Raw genomic sequence first — 25863 nt, 5'->3', positions numbered from 1 at the left:
AATTACCCCTTCAAGGCTGGTGTCATTTCATCTCTGACCCTCTCTTTCACACATGATTTGATAAATCTTAGACATTACACATTTGTCATCATTTCACCTGTAAATATTTCCAGGTGTGTCCCTAAAAGACAATGGAGCTCAGGTCTCTTGATTTCTAGTCCAGTGATCTTTTCAGGCTGCCTCTTGGTTGTGTCACTTAGATAAGAACCTTGCCTTAAATTGAATAAATGAACGAGTAAACTAACAAACGAACAAATAGCTGAATGAATGAAAGAAAAGGAATACTCTATCTTTATTCTTTCCAAGAAGAAGTTAGTTGCTGAAGTTCTAAAGTGACTTTCTGGCAGGGGTGCGGTGGCTCACGCCTATGATCCCAGCACTTTGGGAGCCGACATAGGCGGATCACTTGAGATCAACCTGACCAACATGGTGAAACCCCATCTCTACCAAAAATACAAAACCTAGCCGGGCATGGTGGCATGCATAATACCAGTTACTCAGGAGGCTGAGCCAGGAGAATTGCTTGAACCTGGGAGGCGAAGCTTGCAGTGAGCCAAGATCACGCCACTGCACTCCAGCCTGGGTGACAGAGAGAGACTCCGTATCAGAAAATAATAAATAAATAAATAAATACAGTGATCTTTTTGTAAGACCATACACCAAAAAAGAGTTTCAAACCATGGACTCCCAGGCAGACAGATAACAGTGGTAGCCTGTGAATTCTTTCCTACCAGAAGTCCTCTGCAAGCTGGATTTGTGCCCTGCCTTGCCACAGGCAAGCTGTGCTGTCTGTTTCCCATGTCAGGCTGCCACACAGGAATGACGTGTGGATCAAGGACAATCAAACATGGCCTGTTTGGGAAAGCACCTCTAAACTCGTAAACCACTCCATACCCCTAGGGGTTAAGTGTTACAATGATCATCCCCAAGTCACCTAGAAAGACAAAGAAAAGTTCAATCATGGTCCTTGGCTTCCTTCCTCATCTCCCCACCTTGTCCTCTGAATTCTGCATGTCAGTCTCCCTAGGAAAGGCATTAGTGCTGACTCATTTTGGGGGGTGGTTTCTGCCCAGATCAATAGCAATGATGACAACGGTGTGCTTGCTGGGAATTGGAGCGGCACTTACACGGGTGGTCGTGACCCAAGGAACTGGAACGGCAGCGTGGAGATCCTCAAGGACTGGAAAAAATCTGGCTTCAGCCCAGTCCGATATGGCCAGTGCTGGGTCTTTGCTGGGACCCTCAACACAGGTACCTTGGGTGTGGTGTGCCTTCGCTGGGTCAGTGGGTGGCAGTGGGCTATGCCAAGGTACCGTCTCCACCACCTGAGTTCTCATGCCCACCCTGACTTGCAGCGCTGCGGTCTTTGGGGATTCCTTCCCGGGTGATCACCAACTTCAGCTCAGCTCATGACACAGACCGAAATCTCAGTGTGGATGTGTACTACGACCGCATGGGAAACCCCCTGGACAAGGGTAGTGATAGTGTATGGTAAGTATCTCACCCTTTGCCTGAACCTCGAGCACCACATTTGAGTGGCTTCTCGCTCTCACCATCCTCCTGAGACCCAGGTCCAGACAGGAGTTGCAAGGCAAGTAACATGTCATCACAGCGTGTAGAATGGAAATGCTGGCAATGCTGATTACACACTTAGCAGCACCCAAGACACCTCTTCTCGGTGCTCTGCGGTCTGCTAGTCTGGTCTGTCTTGCCGCCGTCAGACGAAGGGTCTGATCCCAGTGAAAGACAGGGCTCCTAAATTCACTCTGAATTTATGGGATCCATTGGACCTTATACTACTTTGGAAGAGAAAAATCCATATGACTTGTAAACTTTCTTTTTTTTCTTTTTTTTTTTTTTTTGAGATGGAGTCTTGCTCTGTCACCCAGGTTGGACTACAGTGGCGTGATCTCGGCTCACTGCAACCTCCGCTTCCCGGGTTCACGCCATTCTCCTGCCTCAGTCTCCCAAGTAGCAGGGACTACAGGTGCCCACCACCACGCCTGGCTAATTTTTTTGTATTTTGAGTAGAGACAGGGTTAAACTTTCTTAAAGAGAATAAGAAGAGCAACACATCTTCTCTTAGCATATATATATATATATATATATATATATAGCTATTATACACCTTGGTTGACATCAAAAGTTCAGAGTTTATTCTGGATTCTGGATGATAACAATTAGTTTTTTTTTGAGATGGAGTTTCATTCTTGTTGCCCAGGCTGGAGCACAATGGCACAATCTCGGCTCACTGCAACCTCATGTTCTCAGGTTCAAGTGATTCTCCTGCCTCAGCCTCCCAAGTAGCTGAGATTACAGGCATGCACCACCATGCCCAGCTAATTTTTGTATTTTAGTAGAGACGGGGTTTCACCATGTTGGTCAGGTTGGTCTTGAACTCCTGACCTCAGGCCATACACCCGCCTCAGCTTTCCAAAGTGCTGGGATTACGTGCGTGAGCCACTGCACCCGGCCAAAATGTTGTATATATATTTGGGCATTTATATTCTTAACCATAAATATGCCATGTGCACACTATCAATACACACACACACACACGTAATTTAATGATAGATGCCACAGGAAGTAGATTATATGAAATGTGTAGACTTATATCTGTAACTGCATAGAGCACCAGATAGATAGATGTTATATAGATAAAAATAGATATTGTTACAACTGTTTAAGGTTACATCATATACTAAGTTATTACTGGATGGCAATTGGCAATGATGTTTATATCTGTATATACACATAGATATCTATGTGTCTATATAAAGTACCCATCTATCTATTCTTTTAATCCATTTCAAAGGCTACACACACACATAGTTGCTCACATGCATGTATATGTCTAGATAATCGTATGACAGATGTCATCTTATTTTCAGATGTTCAATTTTAAGGTAGTCTGCATAAAATATTTGTATTACTTATCATTACCAGAATAAATATATCTAACTTATCTGAAATGTGCTTAATGTAACTAAGGGTATAAAATGAAAGGAAAATAGCTAATAATGGAAAACACTGTTAAAACAAATAAATAACAACTCCATGCCAACAACCGAATTGAGTAATAAAAGCATCCTTTCCCTTCTGAAAGAGAGTGAGGCTTATGTAACTCATCCCAGGGTCAATGGATTCCAGGGTTTTACTGGGGGAGAGAAAGCTTATTTAAGGAGTTTCTTTCTTGATCTGCACATATGCAACTTTCTCTCTAATGATATCGCTTACTTGTGGCCAGATTTTGTTTTCCCTGGGCTTTTCTTTGTTCTTGTGTCCAAAATCCCATCACAACCAGCTCTGATCGTTGGGGCTATGCCATTCCTAACTTTTGTTTCTTCTACAAAAGGAGATGGTTGGTCAGACAAGTTGGAGGTCCCCTCAGCATATCCTTTCTGTGATTATCCTGTACACTAGGAACTGCAGGGACATGGAAAGCTTAAGTCTCAGTTCCTCCACTGAAAGCATTTATGGTGCTGTTAGGAGACAAGGGGTGGGGAAGCCACTAGTAGAGGCTAATTAGCAACACAGCATGGTGTGTGATGCCCAGACAAGTGATTAAGACAAGGATACTGGCAACTTGGAGGAAATCCTCAAGGAAGGTGTCCTGGAAGCGGGAAAGTGAGGCTTTTAAGCTAAATTTAGAATTAGAACCCAAGTCTCCTGGTTAGTGATTCACACTGCCCCCCACATCAGCTTAACATCACCTTTGGGACAAGTAGGAGCTGATGGAGACATTCCAGGGTGGCTCCCTGGTAACTTCTGTGGCCTATGGGAGGGGGCCAGATGCAGAAGCTCTGACTGTTCCTGAGGATCTTGTCACTCCTCCCTTCCTCTCCCCTTTTCTGAACCTTCTCAGAAAGCCAAGGGAGCTGATAGTTACTCCCTACACCATTCCCTACAGCTGATGGTTGAGGGAGCCAGCCCTGGAGGGCATGAGGACAGGGAGTCCCAAGCACTAGCTCCAGCCCTACTACCAAATTGCTGTGAGGCTTGTGCAAGGCAATTTATCCTTCTGGTGCCAAGTTTCTTCATATGTGAAATATAAGGGTCAGCCTAGGACTAGATGATTTCTTAAGTCCTTTGCCAGCTTAAACTTTTAAATTCTCTGGAGCTTCAGCCCATTCCACTTTCTATAAGAGAGCTAGCCCTCCCAACCAAGGGGGCCCTACTGTTCCTTCCCTGTTAAATCCCATGCAGGGGAGAGCTAAACCAAGAGCCAGCTTCTGCCTGGAGTGAAATTACTAAGCTGTTATTATAAGGGCAACTGGAGTTTGGACAGAAAACCTCTGATATGAATCTTTGTATGTTACCAAAAAGTCTTGAAAGCTTTGGAACCGTGCCCAGATTTGCCTAAAGTAATAGAATGTGAGAATCAGGGGAGGTTAAGCATAGAAGTGCTTAGTAATAGTAACAGCAGCAAATAATAATTTGTTGAGCAATTGTTGTGTGCCAGGTACTGTTCTAAGTGCTTACATTTCATCTTCACAAATGACGTAGGCATTGTTATTTTCATCCCCAATTTATTTTTTATGGATGAGAAAACAAAGGCCCTGAGAGAAGTAACCTGTCTAAGATTAAACACTTGGAGACATGTAGACACTCTTAAGCGCATAACATTATGTAAGTTCCTTGCCTTTGCTACACCTCAATTTCCCACTTGTAAAACAAAGGGCCAGATCAGGGGACCTCAGTAACATTTTCTAGGCCTTTCTTTTAATCAGATTCACAGCAGCCAGTGGGGTGAATTTTTTTCTAAACCACTTTGCTCATACCAATGGTCTGGCTTAAGAGGCACACAGCTCCGGAGTATTCACTGTCTTCCGAGTCAGGACACTTTTCGGGGGAGCTGAGTTTGGGATGCTTCTTTGAGATGTCCTCCTTCGGGGCCACTGCAAAGGAGGTCTCTGAAGCCTATTCAGCCACCGAGCAGCAGCCGAATGATTTAGAACAATCTAGTCAAATTATCTTGACTTTTCTGACTTGTTTTCTTCATTCATTTGACATGATCCCCCAATTTCTAGAGTCACAGATCTGACTCTACCTGTAGACTTTGCAGAACTCTGAGGTAGAAGGCACCTAGAGACTGCCCAGCCCTGCCAGGGAGGTGGAGTCAGGCAGTGCCTCCAGCTGTCAGCACCCACACCTCAGCCAAGCCCCGGCTCCTCATGCAATCTCTCCACGGCCTCTGCCTCTGAATACCTGCTTCCACTAGTCCTGAACTCGCTCCTAGGCCCTTAGTGAGGAAGCGACAGAGAGTGGTTTCAGCCCAGAAACAATTCAATTCAGCAAACGTGATTCCGTGCACACCTGCACTGGACTCTGGGCACCAAGAGGAACAAGATGTGCTGGAGGAGGGTTTTCGTTTATTTGTTTTGTTTTATAACGGGGCCTTAGAGACTGAATAGAGGAGTTTACAGCTGCATTAAAAGCTTGGCAAGTATGGAGTTGCAATGAAATCAATGAATTACTTGCAAGATTCGAGACAGCACAGAGGTAAGGTTGGCACTCTCTCGGCGTGTCAGGAAAGGCATTTTTGGCAGAGGTAGTATCCGAACAAAATTTGTGAGGACAAATGGGAGTTTACCTACAGAAGGGTGGGGTTTGGGGCCACTTTCTAGGCAAAGTCTCCTAACTCTGTGAATTCAAAGGTAAGCATAGCACAGTTGGTGTCTGTAGAGCAGTGGTTTATAAATGTCAAAGACTGCATCAGAATTAATATGGGTGGGGAAAGATGAAAGCAGCAGAAATCTGCACTTTTTAATAAATGCCTCGGGTAGTTCTGATGCCCACAGCCTGTCCTCTCCTGAGCTCCTGCTCCTGAAACCCTCAGGAAAGGAGTGGAGCCCGAGGTTGAGGGGTGGGAGAGAGTGTGGCGCACAACCAGAAACTCACACAGGAATTTCCACATGGCGCCACTGGGCATCAGAAAGACGCACATCCCAAATATTTCTGTGTAAGTGAAGTGGCTGACTTTTGCCTGAGGGAGGAACCAGGATGTAGTTGTTTTCTGATCTGCCTTAAATTCCTGCCTTGCAAGCAAGTATTAAAATACAGCTACTTATCACTTTTTCTTTTTTTTTAACCAACCTGCCCTTCCCCTCAGTTGCTCTGCCAGGAGCAAACTGAGTGTGAAACTTGGTGTCCTCACTCACTTTCTCATCCCTCCCTTGCCCCTTTCACCCACCTAGGACCATTTCCCACACTTCTTCCCTTGCCTTCTCCTTGGTGAGTTCTAACTGACCATGAAGGCCTGTCCAAAAAGACTTCCTGGGTCCTGGAGATCATTTTTATGATGCCCTTTTAAAAATAATTATAGAAAAATTCAAAATACATAAAGAAATAAAAATCATTTATGATCTTATTCACATATCTTCAACACTTGGTAGTTTTCCATTCATCTTTTCTCTATGAGTTATTGTTATTTATAGAACTGGGATGATACATTTTACAAGGCATGAGTAGAAGACAGAGCATATAATAGATACATCCCATTTTTTCCCACACCTCGAAACCAACCACTTCACCTTTAGTTTTAGTCATGTTTTTTTTTCACTAAACATTATATCATGAACATTCCCCCATGTCATTAAAAAATCTTCAAAAATAAGATCATTTCAAATACATCAAAAATGCATCATATTCTGTTATATGGAATGGAACCGATGTAAAATCAAGTTACATAAAATGGAACCTACCATTAACCTGTTTCCCTTTTTTAAGCCCATCTGCCTGGATTGAAATCCCACTCTGCTTAATTACTCACTGTAAGACCTTCTCAGTCACTTAACTTCTCTGAACCTCAGTTTCCAGAGTTGCTGAATGGGGAATAATAATTATTTCTGTCTTTTAGGGTGTTGTATGTTAATGTATGCAATAACACAGTTAGAACACAACTTTCTGTGTTAACACTGTGTTAGCTATGATTATTCAACTTACATGTATTTTCTAATTATAGAAGTAATGAGTAATTCACATGATAGAAAATAAAAACATTACATTACAGAAATAAGTAACATAAAATTTAGTTTATATGCACTATATACATGATATATACACCAAACTGTTCATGGTGGATATCTAAGAAAATAGAATTATTGGAGACTAACTTTCTCCAATGTTTTATGTATAATTTTTTAACAAATGGATTTATCATACATCTACATATATACATATAGGTGTTTTTTCTTTTTCCTTTTTTATTTCCGTAGATTTTTGGGGAACAGGTGGTATTTGGTTATATAAGTTCTTTAGTGGCGATTTGTGAGATTTTGGTGCACCCATCTCCTGAGCAGTATACACTGAACCCAATTTGTAGTCTTTTATCTCTCACGCCCTTCCCACCTTTTCTCTCTGAGTCCCCAAAGTCCATTGCATCATTCTTATGCCTTTGCATCCTCATAGCTTAGCTTGACTTATGAATGAGAACATATGATGTTTGGTCACACTGATTTTCTTATTTCATGATATCTCTTAGACATCTCTCCATGTAAGTACTAGATTGATTTTGCTTGTTCTTTTTGACAGCCGTTTGATATCCCATTCCATGTCTCTGCCACCATTTGTCTGCCAGTTCCCTTGTTGATGAACTTTTGCTCCAACACTTTTGCTATTACAAACAATGCCTCGGTGGATACCTTTAGATATACATCTATGTGCACTTACATGAGTTTTTCCATGGGAGAAATTCCTAGATGTGGACCTACTGGCTCAGTGAGTATGTAGATTTTTAAAGGTTTTTATACTCGTTGCCAAATTGCTTTCCACAGAGGTCATAGCAATTTAAACTCCCACCAGTGGGGTATGACAGTGCTTGTTTTCCCACCCGGAATGAGCACCACAATGAGTATCACCCTATGCTTTAATCTCTGTCAGTCTAATAGCTGTCATCTATGTATCTCTGTCGTATTATCTCTTTGTCATTTTAATTTTCTTTTAATAGTACTGAGGTTAAAACTATTCTCATATGTTCAGTGGTTATTTGTATTTCTTGTAAAAATTGCCTGCTCATTGCTATTTATGGGCATGCTTTTCTTTTTCTATTTCTTATTTTTTCATCACTTAGTTCAAGGAAAGTATGCTTTCTCTTATCAATTTGTAAGTACATTACAATATTGATACAGTAAATCCCTTGCATGTATGTTGGATATATTTTCTCTGCTTTATTGATTTTTTTCAATCATTTGTCTCACTGCCTTCAAACTGGATAGTTTCTAGTCATCTATCTTCAAATGTATTGACTCTTTCCTCTGTCATCTCTATCCTGCTAATAAGTTTATTTATCATTTAATTTCAGATATTGGTCTTTTTTCCAGTTAAAAATTTTCCATTTGGTTCTTTTTTCATATTTTCTCTTTCTCAGCCCAAAGTTTATCTCTTTTCATTCGTTATGAGCATATTTTCCTTTATTTCATTGAGCCTAGCTCTAGTAGCTGCTTTAGTCTTTGTCCAACAATTCCAACATCTGGATTATTTTATGGTTGGTCTCTGTGGATTGTCTTTTCCCTTGAGGATAAACCACATTTTCCTGGTTCTTTGCTTGTTGAGTAATTTTGGCTCATACCCCAGATGTTGCATGTGTCTGAATTCTGTTATCTTGTTTTAGCTGCTTATCTTGGGTGACTCAACGTGCAAATTGTTTTCCCTGCAGTAGACAGTGGCTTTGCTCTCAGTTCAGTACTTTTATCTCCCGCTGAACGGCTCGTGGTCTGCCTCATCCATGCATGACTGAGGGTCACCCAGAGGTTTGGGCAGCTTCCTTGACTCTTTCCAGAATTCCCCCCTCATTCTCCAGCAACCCAGGTTGGTCCAGGCTCTGTTCCTGGTTCCTCAGGTCAGAAAGCTGTGGGCTGCCTGTCGAGTTCTTGCTCCATGTACTTTACCCCAACTGTGGCCTTTCCTTGGAGCAAACTCATACAAAGTGCAGCTTCTCCACGTTCTGATTCCTCTCCAAAATCATCATGCTTTGATCATGCTCAGGTGTCTTTTCTAGTTTTTCATTTTTCCCCCACAGTTTCTCATTATATGCAAAAAGATTCATCTGTTTTGAGCTTACCCTTCATACCAAGAACAGAACTACAGGTTTTTTGTTTGTTTACATGTAGTTTCAATATTTTTATGTACTCAAATATATGAGTCTCTTCCTTTATGGCCTCTAAAATGGGTGGTGTGCTTAGAACTGTCTTTTCCACCTTATGAGTATAGAAATTTTTTTTGGTGGGCGTGGTGGTTCACACCTGTAATCCCAGCACTTTGGAAGGCCAAGGCAGGCAGATCATGAGGTCAGGAGCTGGAGACCATCCTGGCTAACATGGTGAAATCCCGTCTCTACTAAAATTACAAAAAATTAGCCAGGCGTGGTGGCGGGCACCTGTAGTCCCAGCTACTCGGGAGGCTGAGGCAGGAGAATGGTGGGAACCCAGGAGGTGGAGCTTGCAGTGAGCCGAGATTGTGCCACCATACTCCAGCCTGGGCGACACAGCGAGACTCCGTCTCAACAAAAAAAAAAAAAAAAAAAAAAAGAAAGAAAGAAAGAAATTTTTTTCCAGGTTGACTAGAACTTGGATTTATGTTGAACTTATGTTTTCTTCATGTTGAACTGAAAAGTGCCAAGACCAGTGTGACTGTAGTTTCCATGGGAGTGGAGAGGAGAGAAGAGGGCAGAATTGGGGGACAGAATGAGTAAGACCTTGGCTACCTGGTTGTGCCTGGCGTCGGGTGAGTGGTGACTGAGGCTTACAAATTGAGACACAAGACGAAGAACATTTGAGGCCTGGCAGATGTCATTCTTCAGTTCAGATCCCAGCCAAGAGACGGTGTGGCTCTTAGGTAGGCCAGTCACTCCTGCAGCAACCCCATTCATTTTCGGCCCACACCGAGCACAGAAGCATAACCTGCCAGGCACAGGGAGAAAGCTGTGTGGGTTTGTCCCTGGGTGGCTGGCTCCAATCTGGATTCATTCTGCTCCTTAGAAAGGTGCGTGCTGGTCAAGGCTTTGACTTTTGAGTTAGGCATACATGGGTCCACATTTTGACCCTACCATTGTTAACTGCTTAACTTCTCTGAGCCCAAGTTTCCCTTTTTATAAAACGGGCATAAAAATGGTACCCATTTCACAGTGCTGTGAGGATTTCCACGAGACGATGCTCACCAGGGCTTAGCATAACAGCTGTCACAGGACAAACTCACTCAATGCACGTTGTCGTGCTGCACTGTCGGGGCGAAGATGTGCTGTCTTGCCACTCATCTGCTGTGTGGTCTTGGGCAAGCGCTGCAGTCTCTGGTTCTATCTGCAGGAATTTCCATGTCTGGAATGAAGGCTGGTTTGTGAGGTCTGACCTGGGTCCCTCGTACGGTGGATGGCAGGTGTTGGATGCTACCCCGCAGGAAAGAAGCCAAGGTAACTTCTCTGGGTGTGGTTCTGAGTCGTGAGCCTCACAGTTATTTACAGCCGTGGACAGCAGCATAGGGAAGTAACTCCAAAGCCCTCTCCCTCTGGAATGCATGATGGGATTAAAACAAAAATAGTTTAAAAATAGATCTCCCCTGCTAATTTTGTTTGGCTTGGGCTGCTATTTAAATGAGTGCCTGCCCTGCACCCACAATGGCCACTGTTGCTGCACAGAGCCTTGGCACAGGCCAGGTGAGCAGGGAGAGCAGTCTTCCTCTGCCAGTAATGATTATCCTGCACCAACTGCAGCAGCCTCTCCTTCCCAGCACAGAAAATTTGTGGTTCCCTGTTGCCCTTGGGGTTTACTCCACATTCTCCACTGGTCACCACCCACAGCAGCTCCCTCTGGCACACGAAGCTCCCCCTTAGGCAGGCCACCTCTGCCATCCCCATCCCGGGCCTCTGCTTCCTCCTCTGGCCTCCCTCTGTCTCCTGCCCCATCAGGGGTTGGGTCCCAGGTTCTCCGGGAGCCTTTCTTCTTCCCTTCTCTGACCTGTAGAGCATGCCTTGTCTGTTACCCTCATTTTCAATTGTTTTTTGAAACATTAAAAAGTGATATATGGGATTGGGCGTGGTGGCTCACACCTGTAATCTCAGCATTTTGGGAGGCTAAGGAGGGTGGATCACTTGAGATCAGGAGTTCAGGACCAGCCTGACCAACATGGTGAAACCCCGTCTCTACTAAAAATATAAAATTAGCCAGGAGTGATGGCGCATGCCTGTAATCCCAGCTACTTGGGAGGCTGAGGAGGGGGAATCGCTGCAACTCAGGAAACAGAGGTTGCCGTGAGCCGCGATCACACCATGGCACTCCGGCCTGGGAGACAGAGCAAGACTCCATCTCAAAAAAAATTTTAAAAAAGGTGATTTATGAAGTAATACGTGCATGTAGTTGAAAAAACTTCAAACTATTCTAAAAGGACTAACAATGAAAATTAAGTCTTACCCCACCCCCCAACCCCTAGCTCCTCTACCAGAATCAGTGCATGCTACTAGATTTGGGGGCTTGGAGGAAACCGAGATGTCTGCTAGGCCACTATTTTCCGAAAGTGTCATTGTGACCCATTAGTGGTTATAAAATCTAGTTAGTGGGTTGTGGCCATCATTTTAGAAAAGGAAAGTGAAATTGAATGGAATGGAAAGTGGGGAAAAGAACATAAACTATCAAGGCTCATTAGATATAGTTAGACTAAAGACCATTGTCCTGTGAAACTTTTGTTTCTGTATCACATGTGTGCCAAGATGTCAAATGTATTTCTTTCTAGGGGTTGTGGTGAAAAAAGATGAAAGTCACTGACATCTATCTATCTATCTATCTATCTATCTATCTATCTATCTAAGCTTCCTATGCTGAGTGCTAAGAAGAGGGAAGAAATGCTCAGGCTTAGGAACTCAGAGGAACAAGAGGTCCCTGCAGGCTGCGTGTTCAGGGAAGTCTTCTAATAGGAAAGTGATGAGCTTCTAGGTCAGAACGATTTGCAGAGGTAGAAAAGAGGCAGCCACCCTGAGCACGAGACAGCAAGACTTTCCTCTTTAGGAAACAGACCAAGGACAGTGGGTCAGCATGGATTAGGCACCCGGAATGCAGAATTGTGTAGTCTTATGTAGAGGTTGAGTCTGACCAGCAAGAGAATAATAGCCCAGGAGGGTCTCTGCGGAATGCCAAATGAGTGGGACACACACTCAGGGATAAAGGAATTTGGGCAGTGCAGAGGCAGGGCTTTGCAGCAGTCCTAGAAGGCCCTGGGGAATCGGGCACTGGGCAGGCTGTGGCCTTGGCATATATCCAGCTTCTGCATCTTGGCCTCCAGGGGTGTTCCAGTGCGGCCCCGCTTCAGTCATTGGTATTCGAGAGGGTGATGTGAACCTGAACTTCGACATGCCCTTTATCTTCGCGGAGGTGAATGCCGACCGCATCACCTGGCTGTATGATGGCACCACCGGCAGACAGACGAAGAATTCCGTGGATACTCGCACCATTGGCAGGTACATCAGCACCAAGGCAGTGGGAAGTAACGCTCGCATGGACGTCACGGACAAGTACAAGTACCCAGAAGGTAGGAGGGACACTGGTGGGGCAGTGCTGCGAGGGGTTCTATTGTGGGAGGATGGCTCTGAGGGTGGAGAGGAGAAAAGGCCTCACCCTCCCCCGCACTGGCAGCCAGTTCTGCCTGAATGATAGGATTGTTCCCTAGCACCTAACCCCCACCTCCCAGCACTGTTTCCAGAGGGAACAAAACCATCATGGGCAGCTGCTGTGCCAGTGGAAGTTTGCTGCAGGGCACGGGTGGCTGTCAACCCAACCCAGCCCATCCCCAGCTGTGTCCCTGTCTCAACTGCACAGCTAGGGTGACAGCACCATGACTGAGCATCATAAGGAGAGACAAGGCCCCCATGAAAGGCCCCCAAGGGCTTTGGGAGAGATTTCTCCATCAGTCTGCTCCCCTAGCCTCTGAGAAACTCAGGGAGAAAACCATCTGAACAAAGAAATGGACAAAGAAACCCAGAGACTTGGGCTTGCATTGTGCACATTTGGAGGTCTCCGAAGAGGCCAGATGAGGTGTGACTACATGGTATGAATGCCCGGGCTCCTGAAATCTCAGGCATGCATACATTGCTGGTCCCCCTAAAGTCACCTTGGAAGGCCAGTTGCTGTGAGGCTGCCTCGACTCAATTACATTTGCTTCCCAGAGTTGCTTTTGAAACCAGCAGCGCATCTCTTGGAGGATTCTCAATGATGATAAAAGTTCTGCATTTGAAGATGAAGTTCATTTTTAGAAACAGCCGAAAGTAATTTAGTGCTTGCTCTTGCAGGCCACAGTCACTCCTTAATGGGGTCAACATTTCACTCTTTCTAAAATGCTTTGAAACGGTTCATTCCATTGATCCTCACAGTTGGTTCTGAGGGGTCAAGAAAAGCATTCTCATAAATGTGCACACAGTACCCTCTAAAGTAAGCCCTGAATCTCTAAGTGACTGTTGGCTATTGGTGTTGGCCGAGTTTACAAAAAAGGAAAGCTGAGCGCAGGCGATGGGGTCTGACTTCAAGTCCAAGCGGGTCCCCCCCGGGTGCTGGTATTTGTGAACAATTGGAGGCACAATTTTAGGGTTATGAGATTGGTGGCCTCAATTTGGCCCCAGTCTTCCTCTGCAGGTCATTCCCAAGATTGAGCTCAGACAGACCTTCGCTCAGTCAATAAACATGTTCTGAGCCCCTACTGAGTGCTTGCTTCATGCTGGGCCTTGCAGATGCAACAGAGGACACTGCAGATGGGCTGGGGGTGTGGAGATGTAGGACAAGTATTTTCAACAATGTTATGACGTAGAAACAAGCGTAGGGGGCCAGGGAGTAAAAACTCAGGGGCGGAAGGTGAACTCCAGCCCTACCAGCCATAATTGTGTGGCCTCGAGCAAGTTTCCTCTGATCTCTGAGCTCTGGCTTCCTCACCTGAAGAATGAGAAGAGCAATGCCTGTCTTTAGCAGGATTTAAATGAGCTAAGGTATACAAAGTGCCAAGTGCAGTGCCTGGCATATAGTCAGGACTTGATAAATAGCAGTGGTGCTGTTTATCAATTTGAACCTCTATAGCCTCACTGGAACAATGACTTCCCAAGGTGACTATTTTGCAGGTGCTGCTTACATGACTGTATGATCCTGTGGGGTTCCTTACCTTACCCCCACACCTTGATCTCTGGCTGTCTCAGCCAAACCTCCTAAACAATGGAGAACGGGCAGGTCCATTATGGGGGCAGGGGAGGGGGTCCCTGCAGGACTCCTAGCAATGCCTCAGCCCTTACATGACAGGACAGATCACCCTGCCTGATGTTGCCCAGATCTTCTTACCCAATGATTCTAGCTTCTCTCTGAGGGCCTCAGGGAGGAAAAGCCCATAAAATAGGTTGCTACGTATTGATGCAATAGCAACAGCAAAGGGAGAAAACAACAGGAGGAAGCTTAGCCTTGAGTAAGCCCAGCAGATGACCTATATAGGCATGGAGGCTCCGAGCCTCATTGTGCAAACACACCTGCTTCAAGGTCCCAGGCACAGAAGGCTCAGATCTGTGCACTGCCTTCGGCTCTGGGTTGGACTTACAACTGGACTAGAGGATGGGAAGGCATCAAAAGGAACCCAGCCCACCAGGAACTGTCAGCGTAGGTAATCTGGCCGCCTGCCTCCTTTTTAGCAGGGTGTGTGGGAGGAAACTTAGACCAGGGGTCCAGACACCAGGGAACTGGCCCCCTCTCTGCCTCTGCAGGTGACTGGTCCAGTCCATCTCAGAGTGGTCTGGACAAGTTGTGTCTCTTCTTAGGGCCTTAACTTGATGGGCATGGATGAGTTGGCCTCTGAAGTCTCTGCAAATCACATGTAATTTATGGGAAGGGGCTTGCTGTATTGTAAAATGCTTACAATAAGTCATCTGGCCGGGGGGCATGGCTCATGCCTGTAATCCCAGCACTTTGAGAGGTCGAGGTGAGCGAATCACCTGAGATCAGGAGTTTGAGACCAGACTGGCCAACATGGTGAAACCCTGTCTCTACCAAAAATGCAAAAATTAGCTGGGCTTGGTGGAGAGTGCCTGTAATCCCAGCTACTTGGGAGGCTGAGGCAGGAGAATCTCTTGAGCCCAGGAGGTGGAAGTTGCAGTGAGTTGAGGTCATGCCACTGCACTATAGCTTGGGTGACAGAGTGAGACCTTGCCACAAAAAAAAAAAAAAAAGAAAAAGAAAAAGGAAGAAAGAAACGAAAAGAGAAAAAAAAGAAAAGGAAGTCATCTGGTGCCTTAAGTATTTCACAGGTTGTTGGGGAAGGTGGGAGACTGTAAGTATGGTCTGCAGGTGTCAACATGGTCACTCTTCCTTGTGTACCTCTGCCTGTGTTCCTGGAAGGTCAACACCTTCTCCTAGATCTATCTCCAGGTCAAGCTTTTTGTGAACGGCTCAGTCAGCCCTGGCTCAGGGGCTTGTAGTCAGTTACTCAGCTCTGTGTGCCCTGAGAGCCATTTTCAGGTACATCCCTGTCATTCTCTGTGGGCTCCTTATGCTATCACATTCAGCAGCGCCCATAGCCTGAGTCAGAGTCAGAAAACCCATATTTTTATCCAGCCCTTGCAGTTTTGAAAACTGAAATCTCTTGACAATTTCAACTAGTCATAACTCGGAACCATACCGACCATGGGAAGTCCTTGTCAACCAGCACAGATCAAAATGTCACTCCTTGACTCTCAAAGCACCTTTAGAAACAAGGCAGAAGAACATGGTTTACCAAAAAAAATTTTTTTAATGAGGTCAGTTTAAATCATCACCTCGTTTTTTGGCTTATGAATGTATTCTAATCTTTTTCAGCTCAGTTCTTACGATTTATTTTGAAATTATCTGTTTTTTAAGTCTCACAAAAGACATTTTATCAGAAAAAAAAAATGAAATCTAACCTAATTAACACAAGCAAATGATCAAGCCACGTAGTAATTGTGTGCAGGTGCTGATAAAGCTTTTCTACAGATTTTGGGAAATTTAGAGCTGATTGGAAAAGCGCCAGAGACCAACTGGTCTGTGAGTCTCCGGTTAAGACAGGTGAGCTGGAGACCTGCGAAAGTCGAATGCCTGCTAGGACAGCAATGGAGCCAGCACCAGTCCTAGGCCACCTGTCCAGGCAGGATACTGTCCTTTGCCCAGGTTGCCACCACATCCCTAGCGTGTTTCTGTCTTTTCCCACCACACAGGCTCTGACCAGGAAAGACGAGTGTTCCAAAAGGCTTTGGGGAAACTTAAACCCAATGCGTCATTTGGCGCAACGTCTTCAATGGGTTTGGAAGCAGAGGAACGGGAGTCCAGCATCGTCGGGAAGTTCAAGGTCACTGGCATGCTAGCAGTGGGCAAAGAAGTCAACCTGGTCCTACTGCTCAAAAACCTGAGCAGCGATACGAAGACAGTGACAGTGAACATGACAGCCTGGACCATCGTCTACAATGGCACACTTGTACATGAAGTGTGGAAGGACTCTGCCACCATGTCCCTGGACCCTGAGGAAGGTAATGCATCCTGCAGTTGGAGGGGATCCACGAATCCGAGGTAGCCAATGGCCTTCTGGGGCTGCAGGGTGTCTGCTGGGCTCCAGGTTAGCTGGCTAAGAATGGAGTAGCGAGCAGCCCCTGTGGTTAATCCATGTCTTATGCTTTGGAAGTTGCTGTCTCTATGAACAGAGTGATGCCAACCAAATGTCAGGGTGATGCCAACCAAAATCCTTTTACGCCCCAAGGGAGGAAGGAGGGAGGCTTTGGCAGTTCATGGCTATGGACAATATCCCTTACAATTATACACCACCTCACACAGTTTGACCTTCTAAAAAAAGGCAGATTTTCAGTATCCATCTTATAGAGGCAGAAAGTGAGGCTGGGCGAGATCTGTGACTTGCTTCAGAGATAAAGTCTCATAGATAGTAGCGGTAGTGCTGGGTCTTGGTCCTGTGTTTCCTGATACTGAGTCCAGAGCCACCCCCTGTTTTCTATGTTGTTTTGCTGTTACCCACCTCACCCCCACCCCCACCCCCACAACAAATCGCTTTTCTAGTTTGACCTCGGGAGGGTGGCAATGACCACAGGGCCCTAAACCTTGGTCCAGGGCTCTCCCACGGCTGCCACGGGGTGAGTGGACCTTCGGGAACCCTGACAACAGTGACAGGTTTTCTTAGAAGTCTGATCATTTGGGAGGATGTGACTCCTTGCCCTTGGGTAGCAGGGATGGGAAGAGAACAAGGTGGAGCAGATAAAGGTTGTGCTGTGGAAGGATTAGAATGCAGGTGTGCCCACATTGGTAAAATCCTTCAAGCTGTTGTGAAAAGTTTGGACTTACAAACCAGATTAGCAGGGTGGGGTGGTTATTTGCTTCACATAAGGAGCTAATAGAAACTGATTAATTATACTGCCCATCTTGAAAGAATTCTGTCTCCAGAGAAACAGAGGTGTCACACCTGTCAGAAGGCAGCATCCCCTAGCAATCCGTCTTCTGGCAGAATTTTAGCAGAAATCTTTTCAATATTAGAAGGAACTGCCTGGCTGTTATTGACCTTAGAAACTCAAAGAAAGGGCTTTTTTAATTTGTTTGTTTGTTTTTGTTTGTTTGTTTTGTTTTTATACAGGGTCTTGCTCTATCTCCCAGGCTGACGTGATCATAGCTCACTGCAGCCTCAAACTCTGGGTTCAAGCAATCCTTCTGCCTCAACCTCCCAAGTAGCTGTAGTCCCAAGTAGCTAGGACTATAGGCATGCCATTATGCCCAGCTAACTTTTAAAGCTTTTTGTAGAGATGGGGTCTCCCTATGTTGCCCAGGCTGGTCTCAAACTCCTGGCCTCAAGCAATTTTCCCACCTTGGCTTTCCAAGGTGCTGGGATTACAGACATGAGCCACAATACCTGGCCAAAAGAGCTAATTTTGGAAGTCAAAAAAAAAAAAAATTCACAGGATGGAAATGGTTTAAAAAAATCCTTTTGCAGAATGGAATGGAAAAGAGAGAGAAGGCAGGTATAGTGGTCTTAGAGTCTGGTCATCTGCCAAGTAGTTGCTGGGTGACCCTGGTTAAGTCTCCCTCCTTTTCTGAACCTTGGCAGTCACTGATGGTGAGGGTTGGACCAGCTGATGCAAGGGCCTGTCCTCTCCACATTTGGGCCAGGGATGGCAAATTCCTCCAGTGCTAAAAGCAGAGGCAACTTCCTCCTCACAGTCTTACCTACAAGAGTGTGTAACACTGTGGGTGCTGGGGCACCTCCAGGCCACCCAGCATAAAAGCTTGAGGGAAGGGAGCACCTAAGCCTGTCAGGGTAAGAAGAGGGCCCCACAGCCCACAGGGTCAGAAGAGAGAACTTAAAGCATGGGGAAGGAGCCAGATGCATGGAGAGAAGCCAGAGGAGGCATTTCCATCTGGGGGAATCATGTGAGTCAAAATATGGGGGCAAAAAGGTGCCTGTTTTGTCTGCAGAACAGGAAGTGTGGAAGGTTCTTTTAAGGGACAGGTGATTCAGGGCCAGGTTGAGGGGTCGGAACTTTATCTAAGGCAATGAGGAGCCACGGAGAAATTTTGAAGTGATATATGACGTGGAAGAACAGTGATTTAGAAAAAAACAAAACAAAACAAAAAACAGCTTTCTAAAGCTTTGTCTGGCTGGTGTGTGGATGACTTAGAAGCAGGAGAGAGCACGAGGAATGAAAGGGATGCTGTGACAGTAGAACCCCAGGTTATTAGATGACGGGGAGGATCCTAAGTGTTTGTTTAGCCAATACCCTGGCTTTCCTTCCTACCTATTATTGTGTTACTGTCATGATTGCTACTGTTGTTGGCAATCAGGTGGCATTTGTACTCTTCCACTGCCCCTCAGAAGGACATTTGTGGCTGGGCGCAGTGCACATGTCTGTAATCCCAACACTTTGGGAGGCCAAGGCAGGAGGATCAGTTGAGCCCAGGAGTTTGAGACCAGCCTGGACAACATAGGAAGACCCCATCTCTACAAATAATTTAAAAAATAAAAAAAAGGACACTTGCCCTCCAACATTTTGGGTGGGGAGGAAGCAGCAGTATCTTTAGCCCCTCTGAGCCCATCCTCCTGGGAATCTGCCCAGCCAGACGGAGTCCTGGGGCCTCCTTGGCCCCTGCTCTGGAGCCCACTCCAACCAGGGGAGGCTTCCCACAGGACCTGGCCCAAGGAGGGCTCAGTCAAGCCCGGGGCTGCAGCTCCTCCCGCCAGCTCACCCTGCCTTGGCTTGGCGTCAGTTCTGAGGAAGGTTCAGAAGCCATCCCCACTCCTCCTCACTCGGATTCCCGACTTCTCCTTCCAGAGGCAGAGCATCCTGTAAAGATCTCGTACGCTCAGTATGAAAAGTACCTGAAGTCCGACAACATGATCCGGATCACAGCCGTGTGCAAGGTCCCAGATGAACCTGGGGTGGTGGTGGAGAGGGACATCATCCTGGACAACCCCACCTTGACTCTGGAGGTAACGGGCTGGGAAGGGGTTCTGCCCCCAGCCAGCCCAGCTCCCAGGAGCCCCACCGTCCCTGAGAGCCACAGTTCTCCCAGACTGCAAAGGAGAGTTTTTCTTGCTGGGAGGGGCAGAGAACTGGGCCCGGCTTGGGTCCAGCCTCTGCCAAATAGCCAAGAACTCCCACTCAGGCCCGTGTTCCTGCTCCCTGTCTGGTGGGATAAACGCGTGCATTTGCCTGGCTGCTTCTCGGATTCTAGTTCAGAACCACTGGGGGCATCAGCTGAGGGGGGGTCTGGAGGGACTCTTTTCAGTTCATTCCCCTCTCACTCAGCTGCTGAGCATCTGCTGTGTTCTGGGCCACTCCAGGCTTGGGAATCACAGAGAGGCACGGGTGTGGGTCCCGCACACAGCCAGCTGATGTGTCAGGGCCACAGCCCAGCCCCCTGTCAGAAACAGGCCTGAGCCACAGCATCTCTCCACTGTCTAGACCCTGGAGTTACAGAATCATGGACTCTTAGGAGCCTAGTCACATGCTCCACTCTCACTTCACACGAGTAAACCAAGGCCCAGAGAGAAGGGAACAGCTGGCTACTGCCAGAGTCAAGGCTAGGCCTCAGGCCCTGGGACTCCCAGCCCATGCCCCTCCAAGGTGTGCTGATACATCACCAGCCAGCAACAGCATCTTCAAAGTGGCTGAGAACAAAGACCCCTCTTTCTTTCTCTGCTCACAGGGCTTCCTTTTGTTTGCAGCATTCACCCCCAAGCTCCTTCTCAGGAGCCCAGGAAGGTGGGGCTTGCAGGTCTGTGGGAGGCCCCTCGTGCCACTCTGTCTCTTCCTCAGCACCGGCAGGAGCACCTGTGCTGGCTCCAAGCCTGTCCCTCACCCTGTAGCCCCTGTGCCTGATCCCCCTAGCCCTAGGTGGAGGGTGCTGGAGCCAGGCAGTATAGGTCTGAAGGGTAAAAGGCTGGACAAGGACAGGCAGACAAACGGACAGAGAACACGAAGGTTTCCCTTGGGGTCCAACCAAGAGCCTCATGTGCCAGGCCCTGCCCTCTCTCATCTGCTGTGCCCACCATCTGCCCCCCCTGCCCCCCCGCCCCCCCGTCTAGCTAGAAATTGCCGTTCTCTGTACAATCACAGTGCCACAGGTTTCCCAAGCCCCAGAAACCAGGAGGAGCCAGATAATCATGGCTGCCCTGGCCCATCCCTCCTTAAGCTGTAAGCTGGCCACAGGGGTTCCTGACCTCAGAGAGGGCAGGGGGATCTAGGGTGCTGGCTCTGATGCGGGGCCTGGTTCTCCCATACAGTTGGCCTGCAATTGCACCCTTTTACTGTCCTGGTTACTTTGGACTGTGCTTCAGGATGGGGGAGTTCGTCCCCTACATTAGGGGCTAGAGAGCCAGTGACTGGGCAGCCAGTCTGGGGGCTGAGAGGGGCAGTCGTTCAGGCCTTGGGCCATGCAACCAAATGGATCTGGCATTGTATCAAACCCCTCCATTGATCAGTGGTGACACTGAGCAAGTCCCTTAATCTGAGTCTCAGTTGCTCCAACTCTGTCATTGGGACAATCAATTACTTCCTTTGCAGAGTGTCATTTCCTCAGGGAAGACTTTCCTGAGCTCCGAAATTAGGCTTGGTCTCAGTTATACACCCTCAGAACCTTCTGTCCTTTACCTTCAAGGCATTTGTCCCAACTGGAATATTATCTGTCTTTGTGCAATTATTTGGTTGTGAACCCCTCCCCAACCGTAAACTCCACAAGGGCAGGCGTTACCTCTGTTCTGAGTTCATCACTGTCTCCCTTGGCACAATGTCTTAGTGGAGAGCCACTGTTTGTAAAAGAGAAATAGCCCCTTCCTCGGGGCAGGACTGGAACAGAGCCCCTTGGCTCTGGACTTGCATTCTTCCCCGCACAGGCGAGAGGTTTCATTGCCAGTCCAGGCTTGTGCCCTGCGTGTGACAGCCTCTCCTGCTTCACAAGACACTTCTGAGAAACACTCCCTATCTCTCTAGACATGGTGGACAGCAGAGTGCCCATTCCAACTCCTGAGTCCAGAAAATTATACTGGGTGGCTGCCAGTCCAGTTTTGAAAACATTCTGTACTAAAGTGATCAGTGTTTAAAAGAAGTTAGTTTTTGGCCAGGCACGGTGGCTCACTCCTGTAATCCCAGCACTTTGGGAAGCCGAGGCGGGTGGATCATCTGAGATCAGGAATTCGAGACCAGCCTGGCCAACATGGTGAAACACTCTCTACTAAAACTACAAAAATTAGCCAGGCATGGTGGCAGGCACCGGTAATCCCAGCTAGTTGGGAGGCCAAAGCAGGAGAATTGCTTGAACCTGAGAGGCAGAGGTTGCAGTGAGCTGAGATTGCACCATTGCACTCCAGCCTGGGTGACAGAGAGAGACTCAGACAAAAAAAAAAAAAAAATAGTGTTTTTCCCCAGTATATTCCCCACTATATTCCCTTATCCGATGTCCTCAAACCTTCTTCCAGCGTTATCTTTTATTCAACACTTTTGCTATATATCTTCCAGATATCCATGGCAAGTCTACTTATCTTTAAAGATACTACAATATCTTTACAAGGGAAATCAGAATTTATATGGGCTAGAAATGTGCCATCACTAACTCTTTTTAAAAGTTTAATCTTTTTAAATGACTCCTGATCTTCCTTCTTTGAGACACATTCTTTCCTCCACCTAAGCCTTCGGAAAATCAAGACATTCTTGTCTCTATTGAATGATCAGTGCATAGCTCACTCAGAACAGAGCACGGATTTTTAAACTGGAGAAGGTGATTTGTACGAAAAGATAATGATTTGGGTAAAACCCCATTATCTAACCTGGTACTAGCTGGCAATTAGCGTTGAGGACCTTAGACCATGAAACCAGGCCAAAAACAATCTGAACATTGTTTCCAAAGGGTGATGTCCTCCCAATTGCCTCATCATCTGTGACTATCAAACTGAGGTTTTTGGTGGCTTTTATCCTCTCCTCTGGGTATATTTACAGATTTGGGTCAATAGGAGGGAGTGGTAAGCAGCATTAAAAAAAGAAAAAAATGCACGGAAATCTCAAATTAAATATCAACATGAAAAATGTGGCAACATCTGTATAGCTTTGTTATAACCCAATAGCATAAAATTATGCTGCACTCTTCAAATTATGTCATACATTTAAATGAGTTTCATGGAAGAGATGATAATATAGACCATGGTGTCTAAAATGCTTCAATTATTCACAAATTACTGGGAGGTATTGCAGACCTATCAGAAGGAGCAAAGACTTTAGATCCAGCTGGGCTCTGCTGTTTCTAGTGTGTGAATTTTTCAGGTTATTGAATCAGCCTGAACCTCAGCTCTGTCACTGTAAAATGGTTGCTCTGAGGATTAGTGACAAGAAAAACAAAATCCAACAACCACCACCAAAAACACAAAAACCCCCTAGCAACCTTCAGTCATTCTCAAAAGAAGAAGAAATCCCATAGCCATACAATTTCCATTTCCATTTCCAAAATGCTTTCTTCCCCATCCTTGATCTCATTTGGCCCCTTCTGGGAGGGCAGAAATGATTGTCCTTCTTTATCAGATGAGGAAGTTGAGGCCCAAAGAGATGACTTGTCTGCTCAGAATGAATTATGGCTGTTTCTTAGCAGAAACACAACAGCTTTCATCTTTTGGTCTGAATAAACAGTCCAAATTGCTTTTCTGACCCCAAACCCAGCCTTCACCTGTTCTGATCCCTGAGCAAGGACAGTGTGGTACTAGAGCTCCGCTCAGACTATAAATAGTGCACAGGGAACCTCTGGGCTCTAGAAGTTTAGAAGGACATTGGTAGACTGGAGCGTCAGCAGAGGAGAGTAGCCTGGGTTGAGCTGGGGGAACCCAAGCCCTGGAAAAGAGTTTAAGGAGCCACAGTGTGAGCCGGGGTATGAGCAGCTGCAGGGCCTGGGGCTGCCCTTTTCAACACCTGTGGGGCCTCCCAGGGAGGGAGGTTCAAGCTTTAAGGGAAGAAACAGGACCCATAAGCAGGAAAGCCAAGGAAAGTAATATTAAATCCAGCATGTGGCTGGGCACAGTGACTCACATCTGTAATCCCAGTGCTTTGGGAGGCCAAGGCAGCAGGATCACTTGAGGCCAGGAGTTTGAGGCCAGCCTGGGCAACATAGCAAGACCCTGTCCCTGAAAAAAATAAATTCAGCATGAAAAATGTCCTGACCCTCACAGAGCCCACAGTGGAGTTGGGCTGTCCTGGGAAGCAGGGGCTGAACTGGAGTCAGGATAGGGAAGCCACAGTGCTATTGGCTGCTGCAGAGGGCCCCTTCCTCCTCAAAGCTGAGGTTCTCATCCACAGCATGGGATAATGTCCTAGGACCACCCTGTGTACTGGGGGGCAGGGGGCATCAGACAGAATATGCCTGGCACCTAGGAGGGCTAAATGGTCTCCCCTTCCTTCATCCTCAGTGACATCACCCCCTTTACTCAGTCACCCTGCCCAGCCCTCACCAAGGTGCAGGCAGGGGCTGAGCAGCTGGAGTCCTGACTCGGCAGTCCCTCTCCTCTGTAGGTGCTGGATGAGGCTCGTGTGCGGAAGCCTGTGAACGTGCAGATGCTCTTCTCCAATCCACTGGATGAGCCAGTGAGGGACTGTGTGCTGATGGTGGAGGGAAGCGGCCTGCTGTTGGGTAACCTGAAGATCGAGTGAGTCCTGGGCCTGAGTGGCCGGTGCGGGAGGGTGGGAGGGGGCGGGGGGGGGCCCTCCAGATCCTCTGGGTGGGACAGACAGAGCTCCCTCTGACCTTAGGTTCTTTACTCTTTTGGGGGCCTTGGAACTCTAGAATCTGCATTTGCATTTGGTTTGGGGGTTCACCAAACTTGAACTCTTGAGAAGTCCAGGTCATCAGAGCTAAGAGCTGGTCTTCAGGGCTTAGAATATTTGGGAGATCATGGGACCCCCCTCCCGCTTCCTCTGCTGAAGTGTCCCGGGGCTGGAGGGGCCCCGTAACCCGGAGGACAGCTAGAGGGAGCAAAAGAAGCAGTGGCCTTGCCCAGCCTCCATCAGAACAGGACAGGAGGTTGCAGAAGGCCCGTCCAGCCCAAGGTCTGTGTGTCTCATATCAACACTGATCCATGCACTCCCCATCAGTGTGCCGACCCTGCGTCCCAAGGAGCGGTCCCGGGTCCGTTTTGAGATCCTGCCCACCCGGAGTGGCACCAAGCAACTGCTCGCCGACTTCTCCTGCAACAAGTTCCATGCAATCAAGGCCATGCTGTCCATCGACGTAGTCGAATGAAGGGCGCTGGTGGCCTCCTGTACAAACTTGGATAACACGGAGCAGGGAGAGCTCACCATGGAATGAACTCCCTGCCCATGCTGTCCAGCCTGGGAAACCCTCTCATCTCCCAAGGCTGCCAGACATGGACCTCCAGGCTCCAGCACATCCCCTTCCCCTCTCCCCCAGGTTGGGGCTAGGTCCACCCTGTCCCATGACTTGATTACTTTTGCACATTCCCTGGCCACTTCTCCCCAGGGCTGCCTGCTCTGTGGGCCCCACAGCCCTGCTCATCCCTCACGCCCTTCAATGCTGCAGGATGGACTGGCCCCTGACCTAGGGACTCTCCAAATGGGACACAGGAGAAAAGCTGGTCTAGATTGTTTGCTGATCCCCAACCTGCACGGGGCATTCCTGCTCCTCTCTCAGGCCACCACAGAGGGCAGGGGATGGTTAGCCAGCTGCCCCAGCACCCACACCCTAACTCAAAATAAATGTTAAATAAGTGCGATCACACAGCAGCGACTCTACTTGACTGCTATTGCACCAGAGGTGGTGAAGGAGAGAAGAGGCTGTGGCCGTGACCTTCTGGAGCAGGGAATAAACTTGAGGAAGCCACGTTCTCTGTGTTTCAATGTCCAAAGGGAGTGGGCTTGATCTACAAGGCTGTAGGTGCAAAAATAGGGAAACATTTCAATCCAGTTTAGGAAAACTTTCTAACATTATGTCCAAAAATAGATGAGGCTGCCTTGGTAGGTAGCCCCTGGTCACAGAACGCTTCAAACATTCTCTGTGTGGCTGGACAAACTTTTCAGGCCTTTCTACATGCATCAGAGTGAGAGGGGACTTCACAGTTTTTGCTGGAACCCTCTGGCAGAGCTGGTTCCGGGGGTGGCCTAGACTCTGCTCACACGGGGCTCCACACTCCTCTTGCAGCCAGGAGCAAACGCGTGCTTCTGCCAGCCACAGCGCTGTTAACTCAACCTGAACCTTCTCTGCCTTTATACACACTCTGATGGTTCCTCAGCCTTTATCCCTTAAAATAACCTCAAGCAGATCCCATTAGCTTTTCTGTCGCTTGTGCTGACTAACACCATTTTGACAACTCTGCCTCATTTTCTGAACTCAGGAGACCAGCAGAATCTAAATAGAAATCTCA

At 47.2% G+C, this 25863-nt stretch overlaps 1 protein-coding gene across 3 annotated transcripts in view; it reads left to right on the top strand.

Moving 5' to 3' along the window:
* Nucleotides 1-25322, top strand: part of TGM3 (transglutaminase 3) — a 136947-nt gene extending 111625 nt beyond the window's left edge. For all 3 annotated transcript variants that reach the window (XM_074003234.1, XM_015457854.4, XM_065522906.2), the window contains 8 exons: nucleotides 1074-1251; nucleotides 1356-1491; nucleotides 10302-10405; nucleotides 12268-12513; nucleotides 16178-16486; nucleotides 19283-19440; nucleotides 23999-24132; nucleotides 24578-25322. In XM_074003234.1, the coding sequence (XP_073859335.1) occupies nucleotides 1074-1251; nucleotides 1356-1491; nucleotides 10302-10405; nucleotides 12268-12513; nucleotides 16178-16486; nucleotides 19283-19440; nucleotides 23999-24132; nucleotides 24578-24725 (1413 nt within the window). In that variant the 3' untranslated portion in view covers nucleotides 24726-25322. The remainder of the gene's footprint in view (nucleotides 1-1073; nucleotides 1252-1355; nucleotides 1492-10301; nucleotides 10406-12267; nucleotides 12514-16177; nucleotides 16487-19282; nucleotides 19441-23998; nucleotides 24133-24577) is intronic.
* The last annotated feature ends 541 nt before the right edge of the window (nucleotides 25323-25863 follow it).

This window comes from Macaca fascicularis, chromosome 10 (assembly GCF_037993035.2).
Source record: "Macaca fascicularis isolate 582-1 chromosome 10, T2T-MFA8v1.1".
NCBI classification, from domain to species: domain Eukaryota; kingdom Metazoa; phylum Chordata; class Mammalia; order Primates; family Cercopithecidae; genus Macaca; species Macaca fascicularis.
The sequence above is the reverse complement of the archived record's forward strand: the minus strand, read 5'-3'. Positions and strand labels throughout refer to the sequence as shown.